Source organism: Notamacropus eugenii, chromosome 4, assembly GCF_028372415.1.
Source record: "Notamacropus eugenii isolate mMacEug1 chromosome 4, mMacEug1.pri_v2, whole genome shotgun sequence".
NCBI lineage: Eukaryota > Metazoa > Chordata > Mammalia > Diprotodontia > Macropodidae > Notamacropus > Notamacropus eugenii.
Genome location: NC_092875.1, coordinates 395,219,220 through 395,244,276, shown reverse-complemented (window position 1 = coordinate 395,244,276; position 25,057 = coordinate 395,219,220). Strand labels below are relative to the sequence as shown.

General features: G+C 38.0%; 1 protein-coding gene across 1 annotated transcript in view; it reads right to left on the bottom strand.

Moving 5' to 3' along the window:
• The window catches only part of PHLPP1 (PH domain and leucine rich repeat protein phosphatase 1), a 299,915-nt gene that overhangs the window by 34,406 nt on the left and 240,452 nt on the right, over positions 1-25,057 (bottom strand). Inside the window, exons 11-12 of the mRNA XM_072605517.1 lie at positions 15,200-15,400; positions 11,519-11,681 (exon numbers count right to left, since the gene is read on the bottom strand). Of these exons, the coding sequence (XP_072461618.1) occupies positions 11,519-11,681; positions 15,200-15,400 (364 nt within the window). The remainder of the gene's footprint in view (positions 1-11,518; positions 11,682-15,199; positions 15,401-25,057) is intronic.

Here is a 25,057-nt window from a genome sequence, read left to right as displayed (position 1 = left end):
CTATGTTGTATTTTAATTTGTTACGTTAAATACTTCCCAACTACATTTTAATCTGGTTCTACAGGCCACATTAAATGATTCTGTTTGAGTCTGCCACCTCTGCCTTAAGCATCATCCTTCATTTCTAATTTTTTTTGACAGATGAAGGAAATGAGGTTCACAAGAAGAGGCTTTAAATAGTTCTTTACTTGTAACTGGTGAGCTTACAATGACCAAAGAAAGCACAGACAATTTTCAATTTTGATTAGCTTAGTATAAACAATGGTCATCAGGAATAAACCTGGAGATCACAGGAGCAAAGTGATAAAAGATATTAAAATGAAACAGCTGAAGAAAGTTCTAACAATGAAGTGTGTGTGTGTGTGTGTGTGTGTGTGTGTGTGTGGTGTATGCATACAGAGAAGCACCTACAGAAGAGAAAAACCCTAAAAATCCTACCTCTGGTTCTAAAAAGAAAATAATTTAATATTAAGAAAAAAATCTACAATAAGCTCAAAGTTGTTCTGGAAAAGTTATGAAAATACCTTTTCTGGGATTGAAGCCATTTCAGTAAGCACAACATTTAGCTGGTTGGCAGCCGAGGCTGTACTTAAAATCAGTTCAAACATTTACTCCAGCTAAGTCCATTCTGTGTCTTAGTTTCTTCATTGGTAAAAATCAGGATGACAGTCTTGGCACCATCTTTTGTAGAACTCCTGAAGACAGTGCTTTGCAATGTATAAAGTTCTAGAGGGATGTGAATTCTTCTTATTCCTACCACTTTTATACATTTCAAGGGAGCTCTATTTCATGAGCAAATTAAACAGACTCTGGATATAGTGACTCAAAGCTTCCTGATCACAGAGAGAGGCATTGTCTTGCTCTCACAGAATCAGTTTTGGAGCTAAAACTCTCATTTTACAAATGAAGAAATTGAGGACTATATAGGCTACGGAACTTGCCTAAAGTCACCCAGTTTGTTAGTGGTAGACTTTTTCCCTGTGCTCTACCGTACCTTGCACATATGCACTCAGTAAATAATTATCTGTGACTGATAGTGACAATTTCCAGAGACTGCTTTCAGAAAGATCAGTATCTTGTTACTATTTCTGTCTAAGATATTTAAAATCTTTAGATCCTAGATTTAGAGCTGCCAGCTGTCATAGAGGTCATCAAGCCTCATCCCTTAATTTTGCAGATGAGGAAACCGAGGCCTGGAGAGTTGAAATGACTTGACCCAGGTCATACAACTAGTAAACGGCAGCACTGAGAATCAAATCTTGGTTTTTTACTTCTAATCCAGCCTTCTTTCCATTACATAACACTGCTTCATTGTATTGAGATTTCTTTAAAATAGAAACAGTTAAAAAAAAAAAGAAACATAGTTTAGGAAGTATCTAATGCTGAATTTGGATGAATCTTGGCTAGCAAAGAAAACCTGTCTTCCCTCCCCTCAGCCCTGCCCAATAACAAGCTGCAACCCCACCCTAGGATACTTATGCCAATAATTAACTTTCTATAAAACAAACTTCTGACATGAATGCCAAAACCAAAATAACTCAACCCCCACAAAAGTAAGATTATTCGTGGTTGTGAAATGATTCATGACTCAGATCAAAACTTACCCCGCTAACTCTAAACATGTTTGGATAATGGCAATGTATTAATTAACATGAACTCAAGCTACCTATGCACAAGAGGAGAATATTTCAAAGCAACAGTTGTATATCATATAGCACTTAAAATTGTACCATAAAAGCTATAATACTTCACTTTGTTCTATTTTCCTAGTGTTACTAATCTTTATATACAGTACAGTTTCTTCTACACATACCCCCTACATACACACTCCCCTTACCTCTAAAACTGTCACAGCAGGTTTCCTACTGTTTAGGGCTCTATATATCTGCCTAGGGCTTAATCACTCTTGAAATCTCATTTGAAAATTTTACACTCCTTAATATCTTCTAGACACTTCCAGCTCCCTTTGGTTTACATGTAGTTACCCATCAGCATAGTGGCTCACGTACGGCATTAAATGTCATTGCTAATTTACCTCCTGGCTGAATTTCTTTCTACAGCTAGGGCACTCCTCATTCTATACAACCAAGCTGTGATTCAGAGCAGAATCAATTTTTGTTCTCTTTTGAGCAAGGGGTTGTTAATTTCTACTTTGGATTTAGAAGAAACAAATTCCCATATGGATTTTTTTTCCTTGTAGGAAACCTTGCTTTTGTAACAAGTAAACAGTCAATGTAGAAAAGGAAGACTATCTGGGGGAAAATCTGAAAGGCAGAGATGAGGAAGGTACACATTCCAAGCCCAGGGCTGGTCAGCATGAATACACAGGGGTGAGAGGTAACATATTAAGTTCTGGGAACAGTTTGCAATCTATCATGAATGGAAGCACAGAATGCATTGAGGGGAGGAATATAAAGTAAAACTGGAAAGACAGGTCATAGGGTCACAGATTAAGTGTTAGAATGGACATAACCTTAATTCCTCTGGCGATTCCCTAAGACTAGAAGTTGATGGACAGGTGCCAGTCTGCACTGAAGAGAGAGAGCATTTTCCCCACTGGGCAGCTAATGAAATCATAGATCTTAGACAGATTTGATAGTGAAGTAACTGCCTTACACGTCTGTTAGGAGGCTCCAGTGAGATAATGCAAATACTGTGCCAAATGAAAAGCACTATGTCAGAGAGGCAGTGTGATGTAGTAGCTGGAGAGTTGGCCTCTGAGATCAGTCCCGTCTCCAGTGTCTGCTGCCTGTGGAACCCTGGGCAGATCCTTAACTTGTCAGTACTCAGTTTTCTAAAATTATAAATTGTCCAGTGTGCTTGCTTGTCTGCATTGGTGGTGGAAAGTTTCCTCACCAGGCATTCCTTACCTCTGTGAAAATTTAGGTCCAGTCCAAAAAAGAAAATTACTTGCAGAAGGAACAGGATGTAATGGGGAAGTAGCTTGGCTCTGACTAATTTCTAGCCACTGTACTCCCTACCTCTTCCTAGGAAGACTTTAAGAGCAAAAATCTTAAGCTGCATTTTTCCTTCCCCAATCTAATCTGTGATTAAAATGATTGGTTTAAAAGTTTTTTTATGGAGTTCCTGCATGTCATGTGCTAAATGTGAGTAAAAATAGTTGTAGTAGATGGCACTGATTCAACACGCTTGAAGTTATGGATCTACAAATTCAATATATGTATTTTTGTAAAATAAGACTCTTTTTGAACCAAAATTACTAAGTTACAAGGGAGTGAGTTCTGCTAGAAAGATTACAGGTAAGTAAATCTGATTCTGAGAAATTATGTCCACGCCTCAGCTTATATAGTAGATATGTTGTTGAAAGATGGCATATGAATAGAATTTTTAAAAAGCAAGTCTTTTTTAGCTTACTCGGTAAGCTCACTATCTGAAAGAATCCTAAAGTTGGTCCTTTTATGAAGTGAGAAATCCTGTGGTAATATGTTAATTAGCAGCTTCCATTTGAATACCCAATAGTAAAAAAATTTTCACTTCCACTGTTTTTAATTGGAGCATGCCTTTAAAGTCTAGTTGAAGAGAATGAGGTAAGAGAAATATGGATGTAGTTTTATAAACAATCAAAGGGCCTTCCATCATAACATTCTTTATGTTCATGCAGATTGAGATTAATATAAATATTTAATAATTATACAGAGTATTGACAGAAAACAGGACTTGACCTTTTTGCCTTGTGAATGACTCATTGCAAACTCAATAGGAGTCAACAGTGTGAGGATAGCCAGAAAAGCTAATACTGTAGTAAGCATCATTGAGAAAGACATAGGTCCAGTCCCAGACAGATGACAGTCCCACTACAACTAGTAAGACCATATCTGAAGAACTGTGTTCAGTTCTGAGTATTCCACGTTAGGTTGTCATAAAGTATGTGGCAGGAAGGGTGAGCCAGAGTGGTGAAGGGCCTCAAGTTCATGCCATGTGAGGATTAGTTGAAGTAACTGGTGACATTTAGCCTGGAAAAGACTTAGGAGGAATGTTGATAACTGTTGTTGTCATTTGTGTCTGACTCTGTGACCCAATTTTTGGGATTTTCTTGGCAAAAATACTAGCGTGGTTTTCCATTTCCTTATTCAGCTGATTTTGCAGATGAGGAAACTGAGGCAAACAGGGTTAAGTGCCCAGAACCACAAACCCTGTCACACAGCCAGTTCACTGAGGCTGGATTTGAACTCATGAGGGTTAGTCTTCCCAATTCTAAGCTCAGTGCTCTATCCACTGTTACACCTAGCTGCCCAATGTGATAATTATTACCTTCATGTATTTGAAGGATTGTCATGTGCAACAGGAGGGGTTCTATTTGGCTCTAGAAAGCAGAACTAATAAGCAAAAGGGAGAAATTACAGGGACAAATGCAGAGTTTATGGAAGGACAGATTTTGTAATAAACAGAGCTGTCTAGGATTGGAATGAATTTCATAAAGAGGTAGTAGCTTCCCCTTTGCAGGAACTCTTAAACAAAGGTGGAAAGATCACCTGTTAGCTATCTTGCCTTCTTGCCCTTGTGTGTGTGATTATGATTATGAACTTGGAATTATCTGATCACAGCCTTTTGTTATTCCTCCTCTCCTCCTACCTTGTCACTGCAAAATCTGCAGTCCTTTGCCATCTTAGTTGTTTCCCAGGCTGTCACTCCTGCCCTGGCTGCCCCCTCGTCCCTTCCCTGTCTTGACCTCCTAGTGATCCAGTTGCTGCTCTGCTCCATCCTCTTCTTGCCCCCTTGTCCTTTCTCCAGTCTTGCTCCTCCAAGCCTTGGGCACTCCTACTACATCTGCCTTTCCTTCTGCCCTTGTGCTGCTGAATAAAGCTGGAGAAAATCACGAAGATATGTTGAACAGACCCTCCACTTCTCACTCTTGCTCCACCCCCTTCCCTTCCCAATCCAGCCTTTTGCCAAGGGCTGTCAGTTTATTTTTCTTATAATGTTTACCTATAATGTTTCAGGAGTAGACTGTTACCATAGTCTGCTAGTCTGGCTCCCTGCATCATTTCTTCCTACTCCAGTCCATCCTCCCCTCTGCTGTGGAATTAACCCTCCTAAAGTACAAGGTCTGACCACATCACCCTCAGGCCCCCATGCTCAATCAGCTTCCATCTGACTTTTAAAGCTATTAGCTTGAGACTGCCCCCTGCCCTCACCTTTCCAGCCTAGAATTCCCTCCTCATCTCCATCTCCTTGCTTCCTTCTTCAGGAATTCTTTCTCATTCCCCCTTCATTCTGGGGCCTTCCCTCTGTTGATTACTTCAAATTTGTCCCAGTTTTTAAAAAATGTTTATATGTAGTTGATTTGATGTTGTTTCTCCTATTAGACTGTGAGCTCCTTGAGAACAAGAACTATCTTTTGCCTTTCTTTGTATCTCTAGCACTTAGCATGGTGCTAGGCACATGTGGATACTTAATATTTACTGACTGAGTGATTGATACCCTGACTCCAAATCCACACAGATCACATTACTGTCTTTACAACACACTTAAGGTCTTCTCTCATATCTGCTCCCCCTCCAAAAAAATGTAGCTCTAAGCTGCCCTCCTTAGGAGGCAAAGAAACAGCTAGGTCATGCTTTGGATACAGTGGAGTCAGGAAGATGAGTTCAAATTTAGCCTTAGATTCTCTTTAGTTTCATGACCCTGGGCAAGTCACTTAACCTCTGCCTCAGTTTCCTCAATTGTAAAATGGGAATGATAGCACCTTCCTTTCCATGGTGGTTGTGAGGGTCAAATGAGATATTTGTAAAGCACTTAGAATGGCTTCTGGCGCATAGTAGACACATCACCAATGCTTATTAGTATTATTAGCCAGAGGATCTGAGTCTTGAATCAGCTACGTACTAGGTCTATGGCACTGGACAAATCACTTTTCCTCTCTGGGCCTCAGTTTTCTTTCCTATAAAATTAGTATTTGCGAATGTGTTGTGACTCCTCACCAAATTAAGTACCTTATTAGACTAAGTTCCTTGAGGCTGGAGCCCTCATTTTAAATTCCTGCTGCAAAATGCCTTGCACATGGAGAGGTAAATACCTGTATAAGCTGTATTGAAGTGAATTAACCTGACAAAGGAAGCGAGAAGCAACACAGACAGAGAGCTGGACTTAGGAGTCTGGGAATCTGGATGCTAATCCAACCTCAGGCAGTTATAGTTAGGCAAATGTGGTAAATTATTCAAACCTTCAGAGCCTCAGTTTCCTCATCTGCAAATCAGGTATACTGATCTCACAGGTATGTTATGAGGAAGTGTTTTTTAAATGTTTAAGAGCTTACAGAAATGTGAAGTTGGTGCGCTGTCATTGTAACTGACTTTGGTCTTTGGTGTAACTGACACCTTGATTGATCTGTAGCCCTCTTCAGGGAAACTTCCACAAAAGGCACCTCCCCACACCCCTCCATTACCCTATTTCCCATGAATTAACACCTTTTCCAAACAGTCCTTTTTTCCTTGTCTTTTGTCTGTGTGTTTATGACGCAGAGCTCCGGTTTCATCCACTTCAGAGAAAAAAAAGGTGCTCAGTTCTAAAGGACTTCCAGCTTTGTCGAGCCATGGATCCCAAGAGGGAAGGGCAGCCCAAGTAGAGAATTCCATCCTCTCTTCCCTGGCTATGGGCTATGCCCTCATATTCTGAACTCAGGTCCTCCCCACTGCCCAAGGTGGGTCTGTTCCCTTACAGAGAGCAGGGAGAAGCTTAGAATAACCAAAGAATCACAAATGGAATTTCTTGTGAGAAGCCTGACTAAACATTTTAAACAGTACTATTGAATCCTGTAATTAAGTAATAAAGCCAGAGACACTATTTTGAAAGAGAAGTTACTAATGTGCTCTTTAAGTGGGAGAGCCTGTCCACTATATCTGTCACACGTTTCTTTCAGTTGCTTAAACTACATTTACAACCCAAGTAGGCCTAGGACACGTTAGTATTCTGGCAGCTGTAATTAAGAATCATGGTACTTGAAAACCTGAATGCTGCTGGAAAAGCAGCATTCAAAAGACATAGCTGCCAGGTGGCCATTGGTGACAACTTAAAAAAAAAAAAGCACAGGACTTGGCACAGTTCTGTTATCCATGGCTATTCATCTGCTAAGTGCAACTCCTGGACAAAACAAACACCGGGACAAGTCTTAAGCATAAGTTTACACCTAGACCAGTTCTCCTTTTCATACAGTGACTGACTGTGGTCTAATTATGATGCATGGAATGCCCTTGCATTCAGGACTTTCCAAAGGGACCTGAGCACAGAGGTGAGCCAACTCTATTCCCTCAGACTACTGCTGTGCTGGTTTGCAAAGACCAATGGAAGGAGGAGAGGTGAGCTGGATTGGGCTAAGGAGGCCAAAGGTTCCGCTGACCTCAAGATTACAATTTATTTGGGAAGTTCTGAAAGCAGTGCTTCTTTTTTATTTTATTTTATTTTATTTTTTTTGCCAATGACAGCTTCTACTACCTTGCCCCGAATCATAATCAACAAAATCATGTTTAGCCACCACTTTTAGGGATCTTAATTAAATTTCAAATTTTAAATAAATTATAAATAAAATTACTTATTGGATGTATTGAAGTGGAGGTTTTAGGGCATATGCATATGGGGCTGGCTTTTCACGTTTGTCTTTTTTTAAAAAAAGATCAAGTATGAAAACCTGAGTTAGGAGACCTTTGCTAATAACATAAAAGCAGCTAGGTGGTACAGAGAGGTAGATAGATAGAAATGCTGGGTCTGAAGTTAGGAACACCTGAGTTCAAAATCTGGTCTCTGACTCTTCCCAGATGTATGACCTTGGGCAAGTCACTTAATCCTGTTTACCTCAATTTCCCCATCTGCAAAATGAACTGGAGAAGCAAATGGTGCATCAGTCCAGGATCTTTGCAAAGAAATCCCCAAATGGGATCAGAAAGAGTCAGACACAAAGAAACAACAAAAAGGCACTTAATAAATGCTTATTCTCTTTCCTTTCCCCATTCCACATTCATAGCTTTTAGAGTCTTGTTAGTAACAAAGCTATAAAAATTCACTTTCCTTCTTCATCTTGATGGCTAAGAATGGTTTAAGAGAAATACCAAAAAATGGCATTACATCCTTGTTCACCTTAACATTTCATAACCCCATTTAACCTTTCTGTAATTGAAACGTCCGAATTAAATCCTGTTTAATATCATCTCACATGACTGTTGCACTGCTATTTTCCAACACTTCCTGAAGGAGTTACTTGACTCAAATCTAAGGTTTGTAACAGCAATAATTTTAATAAAGGTTGTTATATTGCAACTTACAATCAATTTTTCTTACAAACCAAAAAAAAAGGCCTACGCACAGTTTACAATGCAACCTTTCACAGCAATATTTACTATTTGACAATGAGCTACTTGAGATCCAGGAAACTTCCATTTGGATGGTCTAAATACATGTGCTTGTACTTATTCTTTAAAAGCTGGTTGTGTTTGTCCTTCGTTCTCAAAGAGGACCATGACATCAAGATGATGACATGACTTGCAGTTGAGGGCTGGGCAAGGTCGCCAACCTCACTTTCTTCTCCTGAGTCATCTGGGTCCGGTGGCCTGATATTCATCAGGAAGACTTGAGATGGTCCAGGATGCAGTGTGAAACCCTGACCCTTTTAGGCTAACTCTTATCATATTCTCACTCTGAGTGAGATACACCCATTTAATGAATAGGCTTCTTTCAGTTACTCAAGGGATAGCCCCTTTAATAAAAAAAAAAAAAAAAAGGAGGGGAAGACCCTCAGGGTTCCTGGGTAAAAGAAAAACGATTACTATGTAGTTATTACAGCACCTTCAGGTTAAAAGAGCAGTTATTACAATACTAATTTAGATTTTTTTAAAAGCCCTCAATTCAGTTAGCCACTTTTTCATATGTAAAATGAAGAGCTGCAAGAAACTTGAGGACCTTTTAGGTTTCTTCCAGCTCTGCATCTATGGCCATAGGAAACATTATTTAACATGAACTAGGAAAAAACAAAAAGCACATAATGGAAAAGCCAGGGGATACAATGAGGACAAGAGGCTTGGAAAGATGTGTTACTAGGGGAAAGCAAAGGGAACTTAATTTACAAATGCTCACGCTTCAATGTTTTCCAGATACAGTCATGTCCGGAAAAACTGTAAATGTTTACTCGATGTATTTTCTAAGTACTTAAAAAAAAATAAATAGCCTTTATTTATTAAAATATAAACAAAATGCAACTGTAGCTATGATGTTAAAGGTCAGCCAAGGTAACAGTGTCCAAAAACCAGGTTAATCTTAAAACTTCCTTTTCATTTCTGTGTTTAGTGTCCCCTTAGGCAGCCCATAAAGACCAGTGTAACAATCACTCTAAGATACAGAGTTCAACAGCTACATGGAATGATAGACAGCTAAAGAACCCCTGGAAAGGTCAGCTGTCAGCCTCCTTCCTGTGTCAGAGAGGGAAAACCATTTGCTGCAAGCATCAGTTTCCTGGGCTTTGCCAAGTATCAGCCAAGCACAGTTGTTCTACGTCAAAAGCTTGTATTGAGTGGTCATTTTGTAGCGGCTGAAAGTGAATTTTTAAAGTTTTACAAGAAACTTTATACAAATGCAGTAATGATATATATTTTAAAAGTCAGTGTTATTAAGTTCTACCATATAGATCCTTTTATGGGAAATTCTCCCTCCTCATAAGAAATCTCACATTGTGGAAAAAACATTTACATAATTAAACTAGGGATATCTTTGAAACAGATAACAAAAACAGGCTTTAAAAAGTCACTGCCAGCCTAGAGAACTGTGGAGAAATTGCCAATTCCCTTCCCTCTTTGCAGAGGTGGGGGACTATGGGAGAAGATATATATGCATATGCTGTCTGATGGGATTGATATGCTGACTGCGTCCATCTGCTTTTCCCCACCTCTTTCTTATTTAGATCTCTGTTATAAGGATGGCTCACTGGCTAGCTAGGGAAGAAGGATATACTGGGAAATAATGGAGATCCAAAAAATATATATATTCTAAAAATTTAAATAAAATTAAAGTCACTTCCAGAAAAATATAAAAGTCTTAGAAAGAGATGGATTTGGATTTAAGGGACCTGTGCTTGAATCACAGCTTTCTCTCTTATTTCCTTGAACCAGTCACAATTCCTCTGGGCCTCAGTTTCTCCATCTGTAAAATGGAATGGGGGTGGGAGGGAGTCTAATTAGATGTCCTTAAAGGTCTCTATCAGATCTAAATCTATGATTCTATGAAAAAGAATTACATTCCTTTCTCAGGAAAAGATCTTAGGCCAAGTCACTGAATCTGTCAAGCGAACTCAGTCTCTTCTTCTAGAAGAGAGGCATGACCATAATACTTGCCCTACAAAACTCACAAGATTGTTATAAAGGTAAAAGTACAGACAGGAGAGAACTGTGAAAGTCTAAAAATTCTCCATGAATCCTCTGCACAGGATCCTGTACATGCTAGGTGATTAAAACATTTTTGCTGCTATTGGACAAATAAGGTGACCCTGTTATTTTGAGATTCAGATATAGTAGAAGTAGGAATTTTAGTATAGATAAGTTAAAAGGGGAAGAAGAGTAGATTTCCTAGTTGACAGGGTCATTAGAGATTATTATCTAGGACAAGTGTCTTATTTTAAAGATGAAGAAAAATGAAGCCCTGAGAGGTGAAGTATTTTTCCTAAGGTCACATGAACTTGGGAATCAAAACCAGCTCTCTAGAGTGTCTACTGCTTTCCTCTATGTATGTTTTCTGTTCCTCTGTGACTAAGGGTCTCATACGTCTGCCTTTACAAAGAACTTTCCTATGTACCACCATACTTGATTTTGATAACAACCCTAAGAGTAGCTAATTCCATTCACTTTAACAAGTCTTTATTAAGAGCCTCCTACGTGCCAGGCATTGCATTTCCATAGAAGTTATGTATAATCCCAGTTTGCAAATAGAGAAATTAAGGCACTTGATTACATAATTCACCCAACATCACAAAGCTAGTCAGCAGGAAAGCCAGAATTTAAACCACTTCTCCCAACTTGTAATCCAGCGTTCTTTCCATATTGTGTGTATGTGTGTTTGTCCTTGGTTGCCGAAGACCATGCCATCAGAGAAATAACGACATGACTTGCACTTGACTTTGTTTTGAGTGAGGGAGGGCTGTGCAGGTCACCAGCCTCACTTCTCCAGGGCCATCTGAATTCAGTGACCAGATATTTATCAGGATGACTGGAGATGACCCAGGATGAGGCAACTGGGGTTAAGTGACTTGCCCAAGGTCACAGAGCTAGTGAGTATCAAGTGTCTGAGGTGAGATTTGAACTCAGATCCTCCTGACTCCTGCACTGGTGTTCTATCCACTGCTCTACCTAGCTGCCCCTATCTTTCCATATTACCTACAACCACAAAGAGCAATGAATGTAGGCATTCTTCATTCAAAGTAAATCAGAGAAGCAACATTTCAAATAAACATAATGGATGAATGAAGAAACAAATTCATTTTTCATTACCTGAAACCTATCATTTCAGGGACCAGAAGACATACCTTGATTTCAGTTAGCTGCATGACCTCAGGGAAGACTTCAATACAGTTAGAGTGGGCGATCACGGTGTGCATCCGCCTGCAGTTCATGATAGTGGTTGGAATGGCTTTCAATTTGTTCCCACTGATATCGATTTCCTCCAGCTCCTCCAGTTTGGCCATTTTACTTTAAAGGTGAAAATCATGGGGATGGGGGGAGGGAGAGAAATTATAACAATTATAATTCAATTTATCTGAAAAAATAACATTACTAATGAGAATAAAAAAGGAAATGGATTAATTTATTATCTTTTTAAAGGCTGTTTTATAATAGAAAGGATTATAAAATAATAAAACTGCAGAATGTTCCTGTACAGTTTTCCCTGGCTATCGCTAATATTGTAAAAAATATTATATAAAAAATACATACTTGTATTTTATATAGTTATGTTTGATGATAATAATAACTAGCATTTATATGGTGCTTTAACATTTGCAAAGTGTTCTTAGCATATGTTTATTAAAAGTGAGACTAGAAATATCTCTTGAGGGAGTAAGCACATTTATTTGCTTCAGTGCTGAATTCTGACTTCTGGGAAAATCCCTCATCAATGGATCAAAGCAACACTAGCTCATCTTAATTACTTGAATGACTCCAAATGAAAGCATGATTTCTCAGCCATCTCAAGGAAGAGAAGAAATGGGGAATATATTTAAAGGGGAGAGGAGGGAATAAGCATTTTACATAGTGCCTAATACATACCTGGTATTGTGGGAAGTGCTTTACAAATATCGCACTAAAAGGCTTTCTTGCTCTTCAAAGCCTCTTTGTGAAATGGATTTCTCCAAGACTGATCAGAATACAGATCACAGATCACCTCTAAAGCTGGAAGGCCTGAGAGGTTATTAAACCTAACTCCTTCCTTTTACAGATGAGGGAACTGAGGCACAGAGAGAGGTTAAATGACTTGCCAAAGGGTAGTAAGGGTTAGAGGTGGGATATGGAGCATCTGGAGAGATTGTGTGGTTAGTGTCTCTGCCTCATGGCTTGTGCGGGGCAGTCTTCGGATGAAAGCTTTCAAGAGGTAGTCGATACTTTTAACACAAAAACTGATACAAGTTCTGGTGTTTCTAGCCTGGATAACTGAGAAGTCACTCTTAATATGTAAATCTTTATTCATTCAGACATAATTCCATCATATGTACCAATATTTTGAATTGTTGCAGGGTAATTCCACAGGCTCCAAAGTTAGGGTGCACTTCACATTCATCCTTGCAAATCCCAAAAGGAGAAACTCATCTTCCCCTAACACAGTCCTTCCACTTTTCCCCTCACTTCCTCCACATTTCCCAATAATGTGGGAAGAAGAAAGAAAATTCTCCTCTACAAAGCAGGTTGGCACCTCCTCTGCAACTTGTTATCTTAGAGAATTGCCCAAATTACATTAACAGACTTACTCAGAGTCAAACCATCAATATGTCAGTGGCAGGAGCTGAACTCAGGTCTTTCTAACTTCAAAACCAGGTCTGTATTCACCATTCCAGGTTCCCCAATAACTACAGTTAAGTTATTTAATTTAAAGTTTTTTCTTATTCACATTTATTTGATTTCTTACAATGTACTAAGTGATTTAAAGATTCAATAGGAAAAATTTCTAGTTGTCTTTTTACTACCACCATATCTTTCTCTCTTCCACTCCAAATATAAAGTTATTTAACTATTTCTGGAATATAACTTGTCATTGGTCACCTAACATTTCTCTTAAGGAAATTCACATTACTAACTGCATAGGGACACAGATTTGTACAACACTAATCCAGATTCTTTTAAGTGAATGAAGTCCCCCTGATACTAGGACACATTAAAAGAGAATATATGTCTGATGTAAGTGCTGAGAAATTCTACTATACAGTGTATTACAAAACTCTTGTAGAGTATATAAACATTGCATATTAAGGGATTCGGAAAGAATAACAAAAATTATAAAGGTCATAGAATATAAATCCAGTGAGAAAAAAAGCTAAAAGAATTAGGCTGTTTCGCCAAAGGTTTTAAAAGTATATAAAGTACATATGTTTTTAGATAAACAGGCAGAGATATACAAAGTTTACAAAAGTTTTTTTTTAACATGAAAGATGATGCCCAGGTATTCTTCATCTCTGAGGGAAGATAAAACAAGTGAAAAGTGGCTTTAAAGCATAAGAAATCCCAGCTGGACTGAACAGTTAGGGTAATTCAAATATGAATAATGTGTTAAAGTGCTACTTCTGCAGGCCTTTCTGTGGTCAGCCTGTGTCTCTAGGTATTTTGTGCAGGACCTAAACAAGCTGGAAAGATGCTGGGTATGGATCCAACAGGTGACCATGTATATGCCATCTGAGGACCAGTCTAGGTAAATTCAGGATAAGTCATCATCAGAGGACTGACCACCAGGCCATGACCCATTTCAGCAAAACCAACCTGTGAAGCCCAAGTTGTAGAGGTGCTGCAATCAAAACTGCTGGAATGAAAATAACTGATAAAAATTGCAGATTCATGAAGAAATGAGGCTACTGAGTGAGTTAAGCCTCTAACACTAGAGATCTTCACCAGAGAACATATGTGTGTTTGTCCTGAATGGCTTACAAATTCACTAGTGTAAGGGCAGGAGGATGCACTGGATGGTGCTATGATTTTTTTCATGTCTCTTATTACATGATTGTATGATTTTATGACTTTAGCTTAAGATAGCATTTCTATTAGACGAGTAAGAAAAATGTCATGGTCATCAATATTTAATGGTAGGCAATACCATGAAAAATAATATATAACTCAGGCTTAAAATGGACCATCTTCAATGGTAGTAGAACACAGAAGCCAGCAACAATTTTAATTTGGGTACAATTTAAATGCTGCAATTAAATATAGTACAAAATGTTAAGACCCAAAAGATGTTTCTTTGATATGTAGGTGTATACAAGGTCCAAACTTGTTTAATGAGTCCATCTCAGTAAGAAGGTACCAGAGTAAAATCATTCATACAGGATTCAGTATGTATACATACTTAAAACTAAGAAAAAAATTTTTTTAATACTGTTGCATTTAAACGTAAGAGAGTCATAAATATAAAAGCTTTAGCTCTGGTAGTAATCACAAATTATTTGAATTTCGACAAATAAGGTCATTTCAATGAATAAATTAGACACCATACTATGCCTTTGTGAATAAATACAGAAGTAGCAGTTATATGATAGCCCTTATGTCCCTGATTTATAGTCTCATTATCAGAAGTGGAATAATAGTTAGAAGGATGTTAATGGATTTGGCTGATAAAAAATAAACAAAAGCAGAATGTGATTAGAGAAAGAAACAGATCTGTTGGTTGATTGGTTGTTTCTGGGGGAGGAAGTTCAAGATGTGTTTTCATCAATGTGAAGAACTTCTGGCATGAGAACTCTCTCCTCAAAATTCCAATGTATTGTGTTAAGATCCAATCATGCTCTGATCAAGCCTGTTAGAGGACTGACTTGCATAAAGTCAACGTATAAAGCAAAGGTGGCTAATCAAACTTAAACGATTAGAGGACAGAAACATAGTTAGGTTTATTTATCTTTTTAATCATACATCTTTGGTTTCTCTGTAGGACTACTATACTTTCTACTCTGGACTGACTATATTTTAAAAAGTGTAATTAAAGGCGTAATTTGAAGGACTTCCCCTCCTACCTTGCTGGAAAACTCTGAAGCCGATTATAGGCCATATGTAGAATCTTCAAGTGAGGATGTCCTATTAACAAGGGCACACATTTGTCAGTGAGGTGGTTGTTGGTCAAGTACAACTCCTGCAAGATGCTGCTTGTCTCTTCTGAAAGAGCGGCTGGAGGAATGGTTTCCAGTTTGTTGGCAGATGCATTTAGGAATCTCAGGCTGTAAAATCAGAATATAGAAATGTCTGTGTTAATCAGTAATACACACCACCTCTCGAAGTTTTTTAATCTCATTCTAACAAAGGAAGGGGCTAAACTATATGATTTCTGAAGTCCCTTCTCACTGTCAACATTTTTTGGTTATGACACTCAGGTAAACCAAACCTTCAAGTAACCATCATTTTCTCAAGAGAAAAAGACCCAAATGGGAATTTGGGAATACTCAGAAAAAGAACCGAAGCTATACTGTATGCTTTTAAATCTGGCTCTCTGAAGATTTCCAACCAGAGAAAAACGTTTTAAAAAGTCACTTTTATAAATATTTTCCTGTGTTAGTTACAGTCATAAGGTGATTAACATTTGGTGTTTCATTCATTCATTTGCAGCCCTGAGTTCCATTCTGGTATCAACTGTGTGACCCTGAGCAAGTCATTCATGTTACTTGAATTTCAGTTTCTACAACTACAAAACCAAGATACTAATATTTATGCTTGTAAACCATAAAATGCTGCTGCTGTTGCTGCTCCTTCCCATTGATAAGACATTGTGCCAGCTGGTAAAGGACAAAGACCCTGTCATGGGTCATAAGGATCTTACAATCTCTGAAGGGAGCTGAGACACTCACGTACATGTAAACTAATATAATACAAAGTAGACAGTGAAGGACATGAGGAAGGAATAAAACAAAATGCTCTTAAAGGGAAGTTCAAGTGAAGAAAGAGTTTGGTGGAGTGGGTGCTGTTTGAGCTATGTCATGAAGGGGCAAAGGGAGAGGAGCATTTCATTACAAGCATAGGCAAAAGCATGGACACAAGAGGGTGTGCGGTGAGTTTAAGGATCTTAATATGATTTTTCTTTAAGGGGAAAATTTGAGATAAGGCTGGAGGGGTGGATGGGTGCCAGATTATAAAGATTATAAATACTAAAACTAAGAAAAATCAAGCTTTATTTGAAAGGCAGTGGGGTACTATTAAAAATTTAGGGGAAAAGTACCATGCATTAAAAAGAATTTCATGTTTTTTTCAGGCAGCTATTGGGCATTAAATCTGTCTTCATTAAGTGTCCATACCAAAAGAACAGTTTAAAGCCAGATTGCAGCAACTAGCCTCACTCTGAACTCCACTCCTCATGCCCTTCTGGTATCAAGGGAGTACAGCAAAATACTTATTTCTAAAAAAGCATGATGAACTAAATTCTAACATTTGCCTATGGATATAAATCTTGTCTTTTGCCAGGACTATCAGGTATAATGCTTTAAAAAATATAAATGTATACATTTAAATGTTGCAAGAATTTGGTAAAAATACTACCTTAAGTTTACAAGCACAAACATTTAGATATTCCTCTCTTTTCCTTATTTTCAAATAAGTGTTTTCAGTTAATGTTCTACTCTGGAAGGAAGATTAGAAAAAGACAGACAGACAATAAAACTATTTTTTAGCTTGAAAGATCCATCTCCATGGGAAAACAACCATATCTTATGAGTTTTTAAGGATGCTGACATTAGTGATTAGTATTATTAATTTCTATGTTGTATTTTCTCAGCTATTCGTGGAAATGGTTAAGTTTCATTTATGGAACATTCGCATTAGTTGAGGTTCTACTATAACTTGCTATAGAAACTACCTGCTGATATAAATCTTAATTTAAGTTGAATGTTTAAATTAGAAGTTAGTCAGTGTAAGAGACCATCTCACCTACCCATGCTTCCACCTAACCTTCCCAAGTATGGAACTGAAGTTCTGAGTTATGAAAGGTAAATAGTTGCTTATTTTGAATAAAGCATTCTTTTTGGTGATAATAAAGAGTAGGTATCAGATTACCCTACAAGAAAATGACGAAGAATACAACGATTCTGCTATTCACTCACTACAATCATGTATCTCTACTCATATTTTCAATGCAATATTTTAATATTTAGAGAAGATACATCAATTTTAAGATTCATGGTTGTCATTTTGTTTCTTGACAGACTGAAAAGAAAAAGATCAAATTTTATTTTAATACTCCTTCCTAGAATACCTTAAATTAAGTTAATTCTTTTTGGGAAAAGTTCTTGTCAGCCATATAGGCAAATGCAAAATGCTAAATAATGGATTTGGAACAAACCTCACTTTGGTCAACTAATAAAAAAGGGTGAGACACAAGCAGAGGCCAGAATCAGATGAAGTACGCAGCAGCCTCAGGCAAAAGATGCACTGGGAATACACAATGAAGGATATTTTTTAATTCCACTCTTCACAGCACATATTTATTTTGTGGTAAGTTCACAGTAAAAGCTCAAAACCTTCAGTGGACACTAACACACAGGAAAGTACAATTTTGAAACAATGGGATGTGAAATTTTCAAATTTTGCCCAGAATTCCTTTTTAGAGTCCCAGTTCCAAAGTAAAGTTAGAGTCTATATTGTGGATCAGAATATACAGCTACTTACATAAAGTTAAAAATCAGAGCATGTGGGATCCCTAAGAGGAACAGGGTCATTGAAAAGGGAGAGGGCATTAAGTAGTAGAGAGACCATTCTCACAAGCTCACAAGGGTCAGAAAACCTTGGGTCTACCGGAATCTCATCAGAAAGTCACTGCTGTCTACCAGATTTTAAAGAGTTAAGGAACAAAGCATTCCAAAGATAAGGGAAGGACAGGGCAGGGACCTATTCTCTTTCAGGAAATACTTTTCTTATAAGGATTAAAACACATAGAAGTTCTATCTAGATTCTAAAATGAACTTTGACCTTTTCTGCCAGTGTTTTCAAAGAGCCTGAGCATCACAGATCCTGCACTCCTCGACTATGTCTTATATGGAAGAAGGGTGCAGAGTCTCTTTTGAGAAGGGAGAGTGAGGGATGTCTATGAGGACTGTACGTGAAAGGTAAAAGTATGTTTATTCATGCCATCTTTATATAGCTAGGTAAAATGAAAGCTTCAGATTGAGGGGATAACAAGGCAATAATCCACTAATTTAATCATTCTCACATTACTTATAGCACTATTAGGGTTTAGAATGAGAAGGACCACACAGGTCATTCATTCCAATCCCTCAGAGGGGACCTGAGGTCCAGCAAGAGAAGATGGTATGTTCCAGGCCGTATACAGCACAGGTAATAAAATGTGGAGAGACAGGATTTGAATTTCATCCCTCTGACTCCAAACCTAGTGCTCTTCCCACTATATCATAACCTCATTTAGGGAAACAGCTGCCCTCTCAAAATAGAATAATTCCCACTAGTGAAACATCTATTCAGATGACTTAAGGAAAAAAAAAAACAAATAAGGAAGCTTGAAAAGGCTATACAGACCATAAAAAAACCCATGGGAAATTATTATTGTAGAGTGTGCTGTGGTGGAAAAAACAAACTTGCATTGCTACAAATTCTAAAATTGGCCTCAAAGAGGAATGAGATTAATTTCAACATCAAGACTGGTCACATATAATTTTCTTTAAGTTCCCATGCTATTTACTATTGAGCTTACACATATCATGCCAACTAAAAACTAAGAACCAAGAACTACTTAAAAAATCTTTCTTTTTCTCCTAAATTTGAAGCACCCTGAAACATCATGGGACTAGACTACTTGCGTGGAAGGGGAAGCCATTAAGATAATTTCTTTAAGATTAACTGATTAGGATGTATGCAGTCACATGGAAAGAGGATTATTTTAGGCAGCTAAAACAGTGCATAGGGCACTGGCTCTGGCATCATGATGGCATGAGCTCAAATCTGAACTCAGACACTTGCTAGCTCTGTGATAAGTCACTAAACTTCTGTCTGCCTCAGCTTCCTCAACTGTAAGGTGGGTTTAATAATAGTACCTACTTCCCACAACGTTGTGAGAATCCAATAAGATAATATCTGTAAAGCATTTTCACACAGTGGCTGACATAGAGTAGGTGCTTATTAAACGTTTATTTCCTTTCCCCTGATTTTAAAAAGACAGAAAGGGAGATAAAACATAAATTGAAGTGTATTTGGAAAACAATGCAACACTGACAACAAGATACCTCCCAACCAGACTACTAAAAGAATTTATAAATATTTCACAGCTTCTGGATAAAAAAAGCAAACTTATTTTGAAAAAGATTCATAGTCCTATCATGTTGATTCTTGCCCACTACAATTATGTAACTATGTATTCTTTTTATGAAAAATGGAGGGGAGGGAGAGCCCCCTCCAGGAAGTGAAACTGGGTTAGCTAGCTTTTAGTCAGCCAATTCCAGAGGACTCCATTTGAAATGAATAAGCCTGCCTTAATCACTGCTCGTTAATAGTCAAAGAAGCGTACCATTGACCTGAAAGAGAGCAGTGATTACAATGTTTTTAAAAACCCCAATATCCTCCATCCCCTTGGAAGCACAAAATGCCCTCCTCCCCACATCTTTTGGCAGAAAACAAACTAAGTAGATTTAATGGTCTACGTATTATATTATCATATAACTAGTTAGCTGGAATAAACAAGTCTTTTCTATTTTGAATCCTTTCCTCCTGATGGAAAACCAAGTTTTTGCTCTGTTCATGCAGGCTTCCTTTTTCCCCAAGTTCCCCCGAAGAAGTCCTTTACCATTCTTTGAAGTATATTTTCGACTCAATGCATCATGAAGGAATATCCATAACCCTAGCACTTCCCTCACAATGGCTACTGGAAATAGTATTTTAAAACTGCTTTGTGTGCCAAGAGTTGTATCCCATCACATCAGCCTACCCCATTTTTGCTAAAATTAGATATAAAGCCTTAAAGCCAACTCGCAAACTAATCCAAAAGGAAAAAGCAGCCACATTCCAGCACACCAGTGTTTGCAAAAGGCCAAAATTACAGGGTGACTAATTTTGAAAAACCAGGGTATCTATCTATTGCATAGATACAGAATCTCACAACAATCAATCAAGATGCATCTGCGGCCTACCAGGTTACAAAAGAGGAAAAATGCTTAATCAAGTCAAGTTTAATACTGTGGTTTCACAAGCCTTACATCACCATCATCATCAAATATTTACTGAGGGCCTACCAAAGATCTCTAGTAATTCCGAAATTCATAGCGATGGATTCTTATCAGCTACGTAATGTTCTTTTTCCCCCCATTATTATTTGTATTTTTTCTGAAGAACAGTTTTAGAGTACTTTTAATGCCACCACAGGTCAAGTAGTATATTACTCATATACCATCAAGACCAGTGTGTATCACATATAAATAACTTCATAAATTGCATGGTACTCACCTCCAAAAAAGTCTGCTTAACAAAAAGTGTGATGTTTCTTACACTCAGCATACACGCTCAGTCACAGTTCCTGCCCTGAAGCATTTGGAAAATAGCCAGCAACAACAGAAATGAGACAAATCCATTTCCTGCTTTCTAAGTCGCTGTATTCTTCTTCCTTGGCACATTCTGTTCATCTGTTCTGGCTCAATGAGATTTTCCTTAAGTAGTTTACCACTCTTGCTCATTTTAAAGTCTTAGGGCTAAATCTTGTCTTTTACTTTCCTGACTTTATAGTCTTCACTACTTTTCCCACCACCAACAGTGAGTGGATGTGAAGCAACAGAATTTGGCTTATTTTACTAAACTGGCCCATCAGGATTATCAAACATCCTACACATATGTGAATGTCTTCGATGTCAATGTCTTGCTCTGTTTCAATAATGGTGGCAGAGTGGATACAGCCCCGGGCATGGAGCCAAGAAAAATTCTCTTCCTGAGTTGAAATATGATTTCAGTTGCTAGTTGTATGACCTTGGGCAACCATTTGCCTCAGTTTCTTCATCTGTAAAATGAGCTAGAGAAGGAAATAGCAAACCACTCCAGTATTTTTGCCAAAAAATCCTCAGAAGGGGTCACAAAGAGTCAGACATGACAAAAAAACAAAAAGACTAAACCTATATTTTGGCTCTGATAGACTACTATTTTCATACCTCCTCTACCTTATGGGGTAAAAATCTAAATGTTAGAGATAGTAAACTTCAAATTAACAAAACTTGTATATTAGAAAAAATAATTAATTAAACTCTATGTGTAAGGCACTGTGCTAAGTCTTAGGGACACAATGATGAACAATGATGAGCTCTGGGGGAGGGACTGGTGGGGGAAGGAAGATAGTTGCTTGCAACACACAGCAGGGAAATTTGAGGAAGGTGAAGGCACTTCCTCCTGGGGATGTAGCAGAGAACAGAAAAGGCACCAGAGCTGACCTTCAGAAGATGATTTTGGTGTGACTCTTAAGGAGAAAGATAAAATGGGAGAGATAAGAGGGGAGGGGAAGGGAGAAATTTCAAAATCAGTCAAGAGCTTGTTGGTCAGTTAGAACCTAGTGTGCACAGTATTAATGTGGAATAAGGCTAGAAATACAGGTTAGAAGCAGTTGTAGAAGGCCTTAAATGGCCAAGTTAAGCTCATATTTTATCTTAGAGGTAATAGTACATCGAGATGCAGTGGAAAGAGTGCTGGATTTGGAATCCGAGGAGCTGAGCTGGAATCCCAGCTTGGATAATAACTACCTATGACACTAGGGACAAGTCATTTTGATTTCTCATTGAGTTCCCTCATCTGTAAAACAAGGAAACTGGACTAGATTACCTCTCAAATCCATTCCATCTGCAAATCTATTCTTCCTAAATTGCAGAAACACAGATTTCAGTTTCAGGAGAAAATTTCTAATAATCAGGGCCACACTAAAGTGCCCTGGGCTGCCTTGGAGGTGGTAAGCTTTCCATTACTAAGGGTTTCAGCAGCAGCTGCATGGATCACCACTTGACAGGGATTTGAACAAGGCATTTTCAAGTGTGGCTCAGACTTGATGACCTCTGAGCTACCCTCTAATTCTGAGACTTTATGATTCTATGAAATAGAAGCTATGAAAAAGAAAGGTGGCCTATTATGGCTAAACATACTGGCAGCTGTGGCAGCACTACTGTAGTCCTGGAGATGTATTTTCAATTATAATAAAAACATTATGGCAACCTAATTTATTTTAGCCCTAGATCATAGCTTGAGTTAACTGCTTTAGTTCATCCCCCTATTATTTCAATGAATCCACAATTTCTTTCCCTTGATGCAGATGGAAAATCTTTGCGTCTGTTCATTCTCCTGGGGGCATTCAGGTGGCAAAGTGTACAGAGTGTTGGGAGTCAGAAAGAACGGAGTGTGAATCCTGCTACATCTATTTACTAAATAGCCGTCTGACCCTGGATTAAATCACTTAGCCTCTCTCGCTCAGTTTCCTCATCTGTAAGATGGAGATATTATTAGCACCTATCTCACAAGGTTGCCATGAGACTCAAAAGAGGTAACCTACATAAAGCGCTCTATAAACCTTAAATTGCTACATAAATGCTAGCTATAATTATGATTTCTGATTTTTTTCTCCCTTGCATCAAAACACAACAAAAACCTACTTAAAGAACCTACTATGTGCCTGGCATGATGCTAGAGAAACAAAAAGCCCTCAACAGGCTCACATTCTAACGTATTTCCGTAAATCATCCTTAAAGAATGTATCCAATTTGCTTGTTTCCTTCAATATTTTATGGATACCAAAACAATATGTAGCCTCTCCTGCAATCCACATCCCATTACGGCCCACCTTCCTCTCCAGACGTAGCTCCTTGATGATGTCTTTTATGCTACCAAGTCAGAATGTAAGAGGGTCTCAGATTAGCTCATGTGCAAAGCAAGTGCTGGGCATTTAGGGCTGCTTCAACTGGGATCTGTGAGCTTGGTTTTCAAAATGATTTCGATAAATTTATGTCTGCGCAATTGACTTCCTTGTTAATGCTATGTATTTTATTTAATCATTTAATACCCCTGAGAAAAGATCTCTAGGCTTTATCAGATTATCCAGGGAATACACGACACAAAAGAATAGATATTAGAATAGATATTCTCTAAGATTCTTTCTGGTTCTAAAATCCTGTCCTTCTAGAGCTATGCTTCTATGAATTTTCTCAAAGTAAAAGAACCAAATTACTGGCCAGGACATGGGGCTCAGAAATCTTCAAATCTGTTTTCTCTCAAAAGAAGTAATTCAATCTGCCTTCACCAAAGAGCCCGAGTGGGCAAGGCTAAGATTATTTGCTCTGATATCTGGAAGTTTTAGGTCTTGAAGAGCAGCTGTAAAATGAACAGATTAAGAGAATTTCAGCATTAAAGAGGATTTAAAGAACTAAGTCTGACCTGTATCTCAACAAATATCTCCTCGACAACACAATGGCATGTGTGTGTTGAGTCTTTCCTCAAAGTGAGAAGAAACTCACTACTTCTTAAGAAAGATCATCCTCTTTTGGACAGTTCTAATTCCTAGGAAAATTTAATCTTCACAAATTTGCCAAAGGTATGAATCTAAAGCTCAGATCTAACCATGTTATCCCTTACTCAACAAGCTCTAGTGGGTCCCTAACATCTCCAGCATAAATTATAAAAAACTCCAATGTTTGGCTTTTCGAGGGGCCTCCATGTACTTGTCTGGTATGACTCCCTTCCTTCCCCACCACAGACTGGCTCTCTTCCTGTTCCTTATAACCAATACTTGTTTACCACCTTTGTTTTCTTTGTTCCCCATGGCTGAAATATTTCCCTCCCCCCAATCTACAACCCTCAGAATCTCTAGTTTCCTTTACAGGTCAACTACAGTGCCATCTTCTACAGGAAGCCACTACAACAGCCTTTCCCTTCAAATCACTTATCTGACCTGAATGATAGTCAGGAGGCAATGAACTAAATGTCCACATTCTCCAAGACTTTAATCAGTGTTTTATCGTAAGTAAATTATGGTTTGAGGATGGTGAAGAGGATGAGCACTCTAAGGATACTTAAGCACAAAACCAAGAATGGTTTCCATTCCAGGGCCTTAAGTGCAATGGGGCATTTGTTGGCACTGTCCCACTTAGGGATAACCTGGCTCCAGCAGGAAGACTTACCTCTCTCATAATGGCATACTGAACAGCAGTCTAAGGATTCAGGAGTGTTTCTACAACAGTAACATACAACCTTTACCCCCAAACTGCTACCTAAGCCAAGCTTGTTATGCTGAATGAGGGGTCTGGAGGAGGAAGGTATTAGGCCTGTTTTCTCAAGTACCTATGTCTTCTATAACTGGCTGGCTTCCTCTCAATCAGCACCAATCTAGTCAACAGTAGTTATAAATTATCCCAATGCATTGAAAGGGGTAAACATAGGGCTCCCTCCCCTCTACATTTTTATATGTCCCCTAACTATAAAACCCTACACACAACAGCCCTGCTGCTTTTATATATAATATATATATAATTTCCCAGAAATGCCTTTATATCCCATCCCTGTGGTAAAGGGAGAAAAACAAATTTTTATATGTCTACATAACCATATCCCATTTCCACATATCTATATATCTTTAAATTTTATCTTTGTGGTAAGGGGATAAATATACTCATGTATCTGCATATCTATGCAGATATACAGATACCTGTATTGAATGTCATTTTCCCCAGAAATTTCAAATATATTAATTCTATCTTTGTGATGGGGGGATTAAAAATGGACTATCATATCTATATCTACAAAGATGCATAAATCTATTATATAAAGATATAGACTATATTAGCTATAAATTACATGTAAAGACATAGATTACACTAGCTATAGATTATAAATTAATATTCAGATTAACTATCTAGGATCTAAATATATAA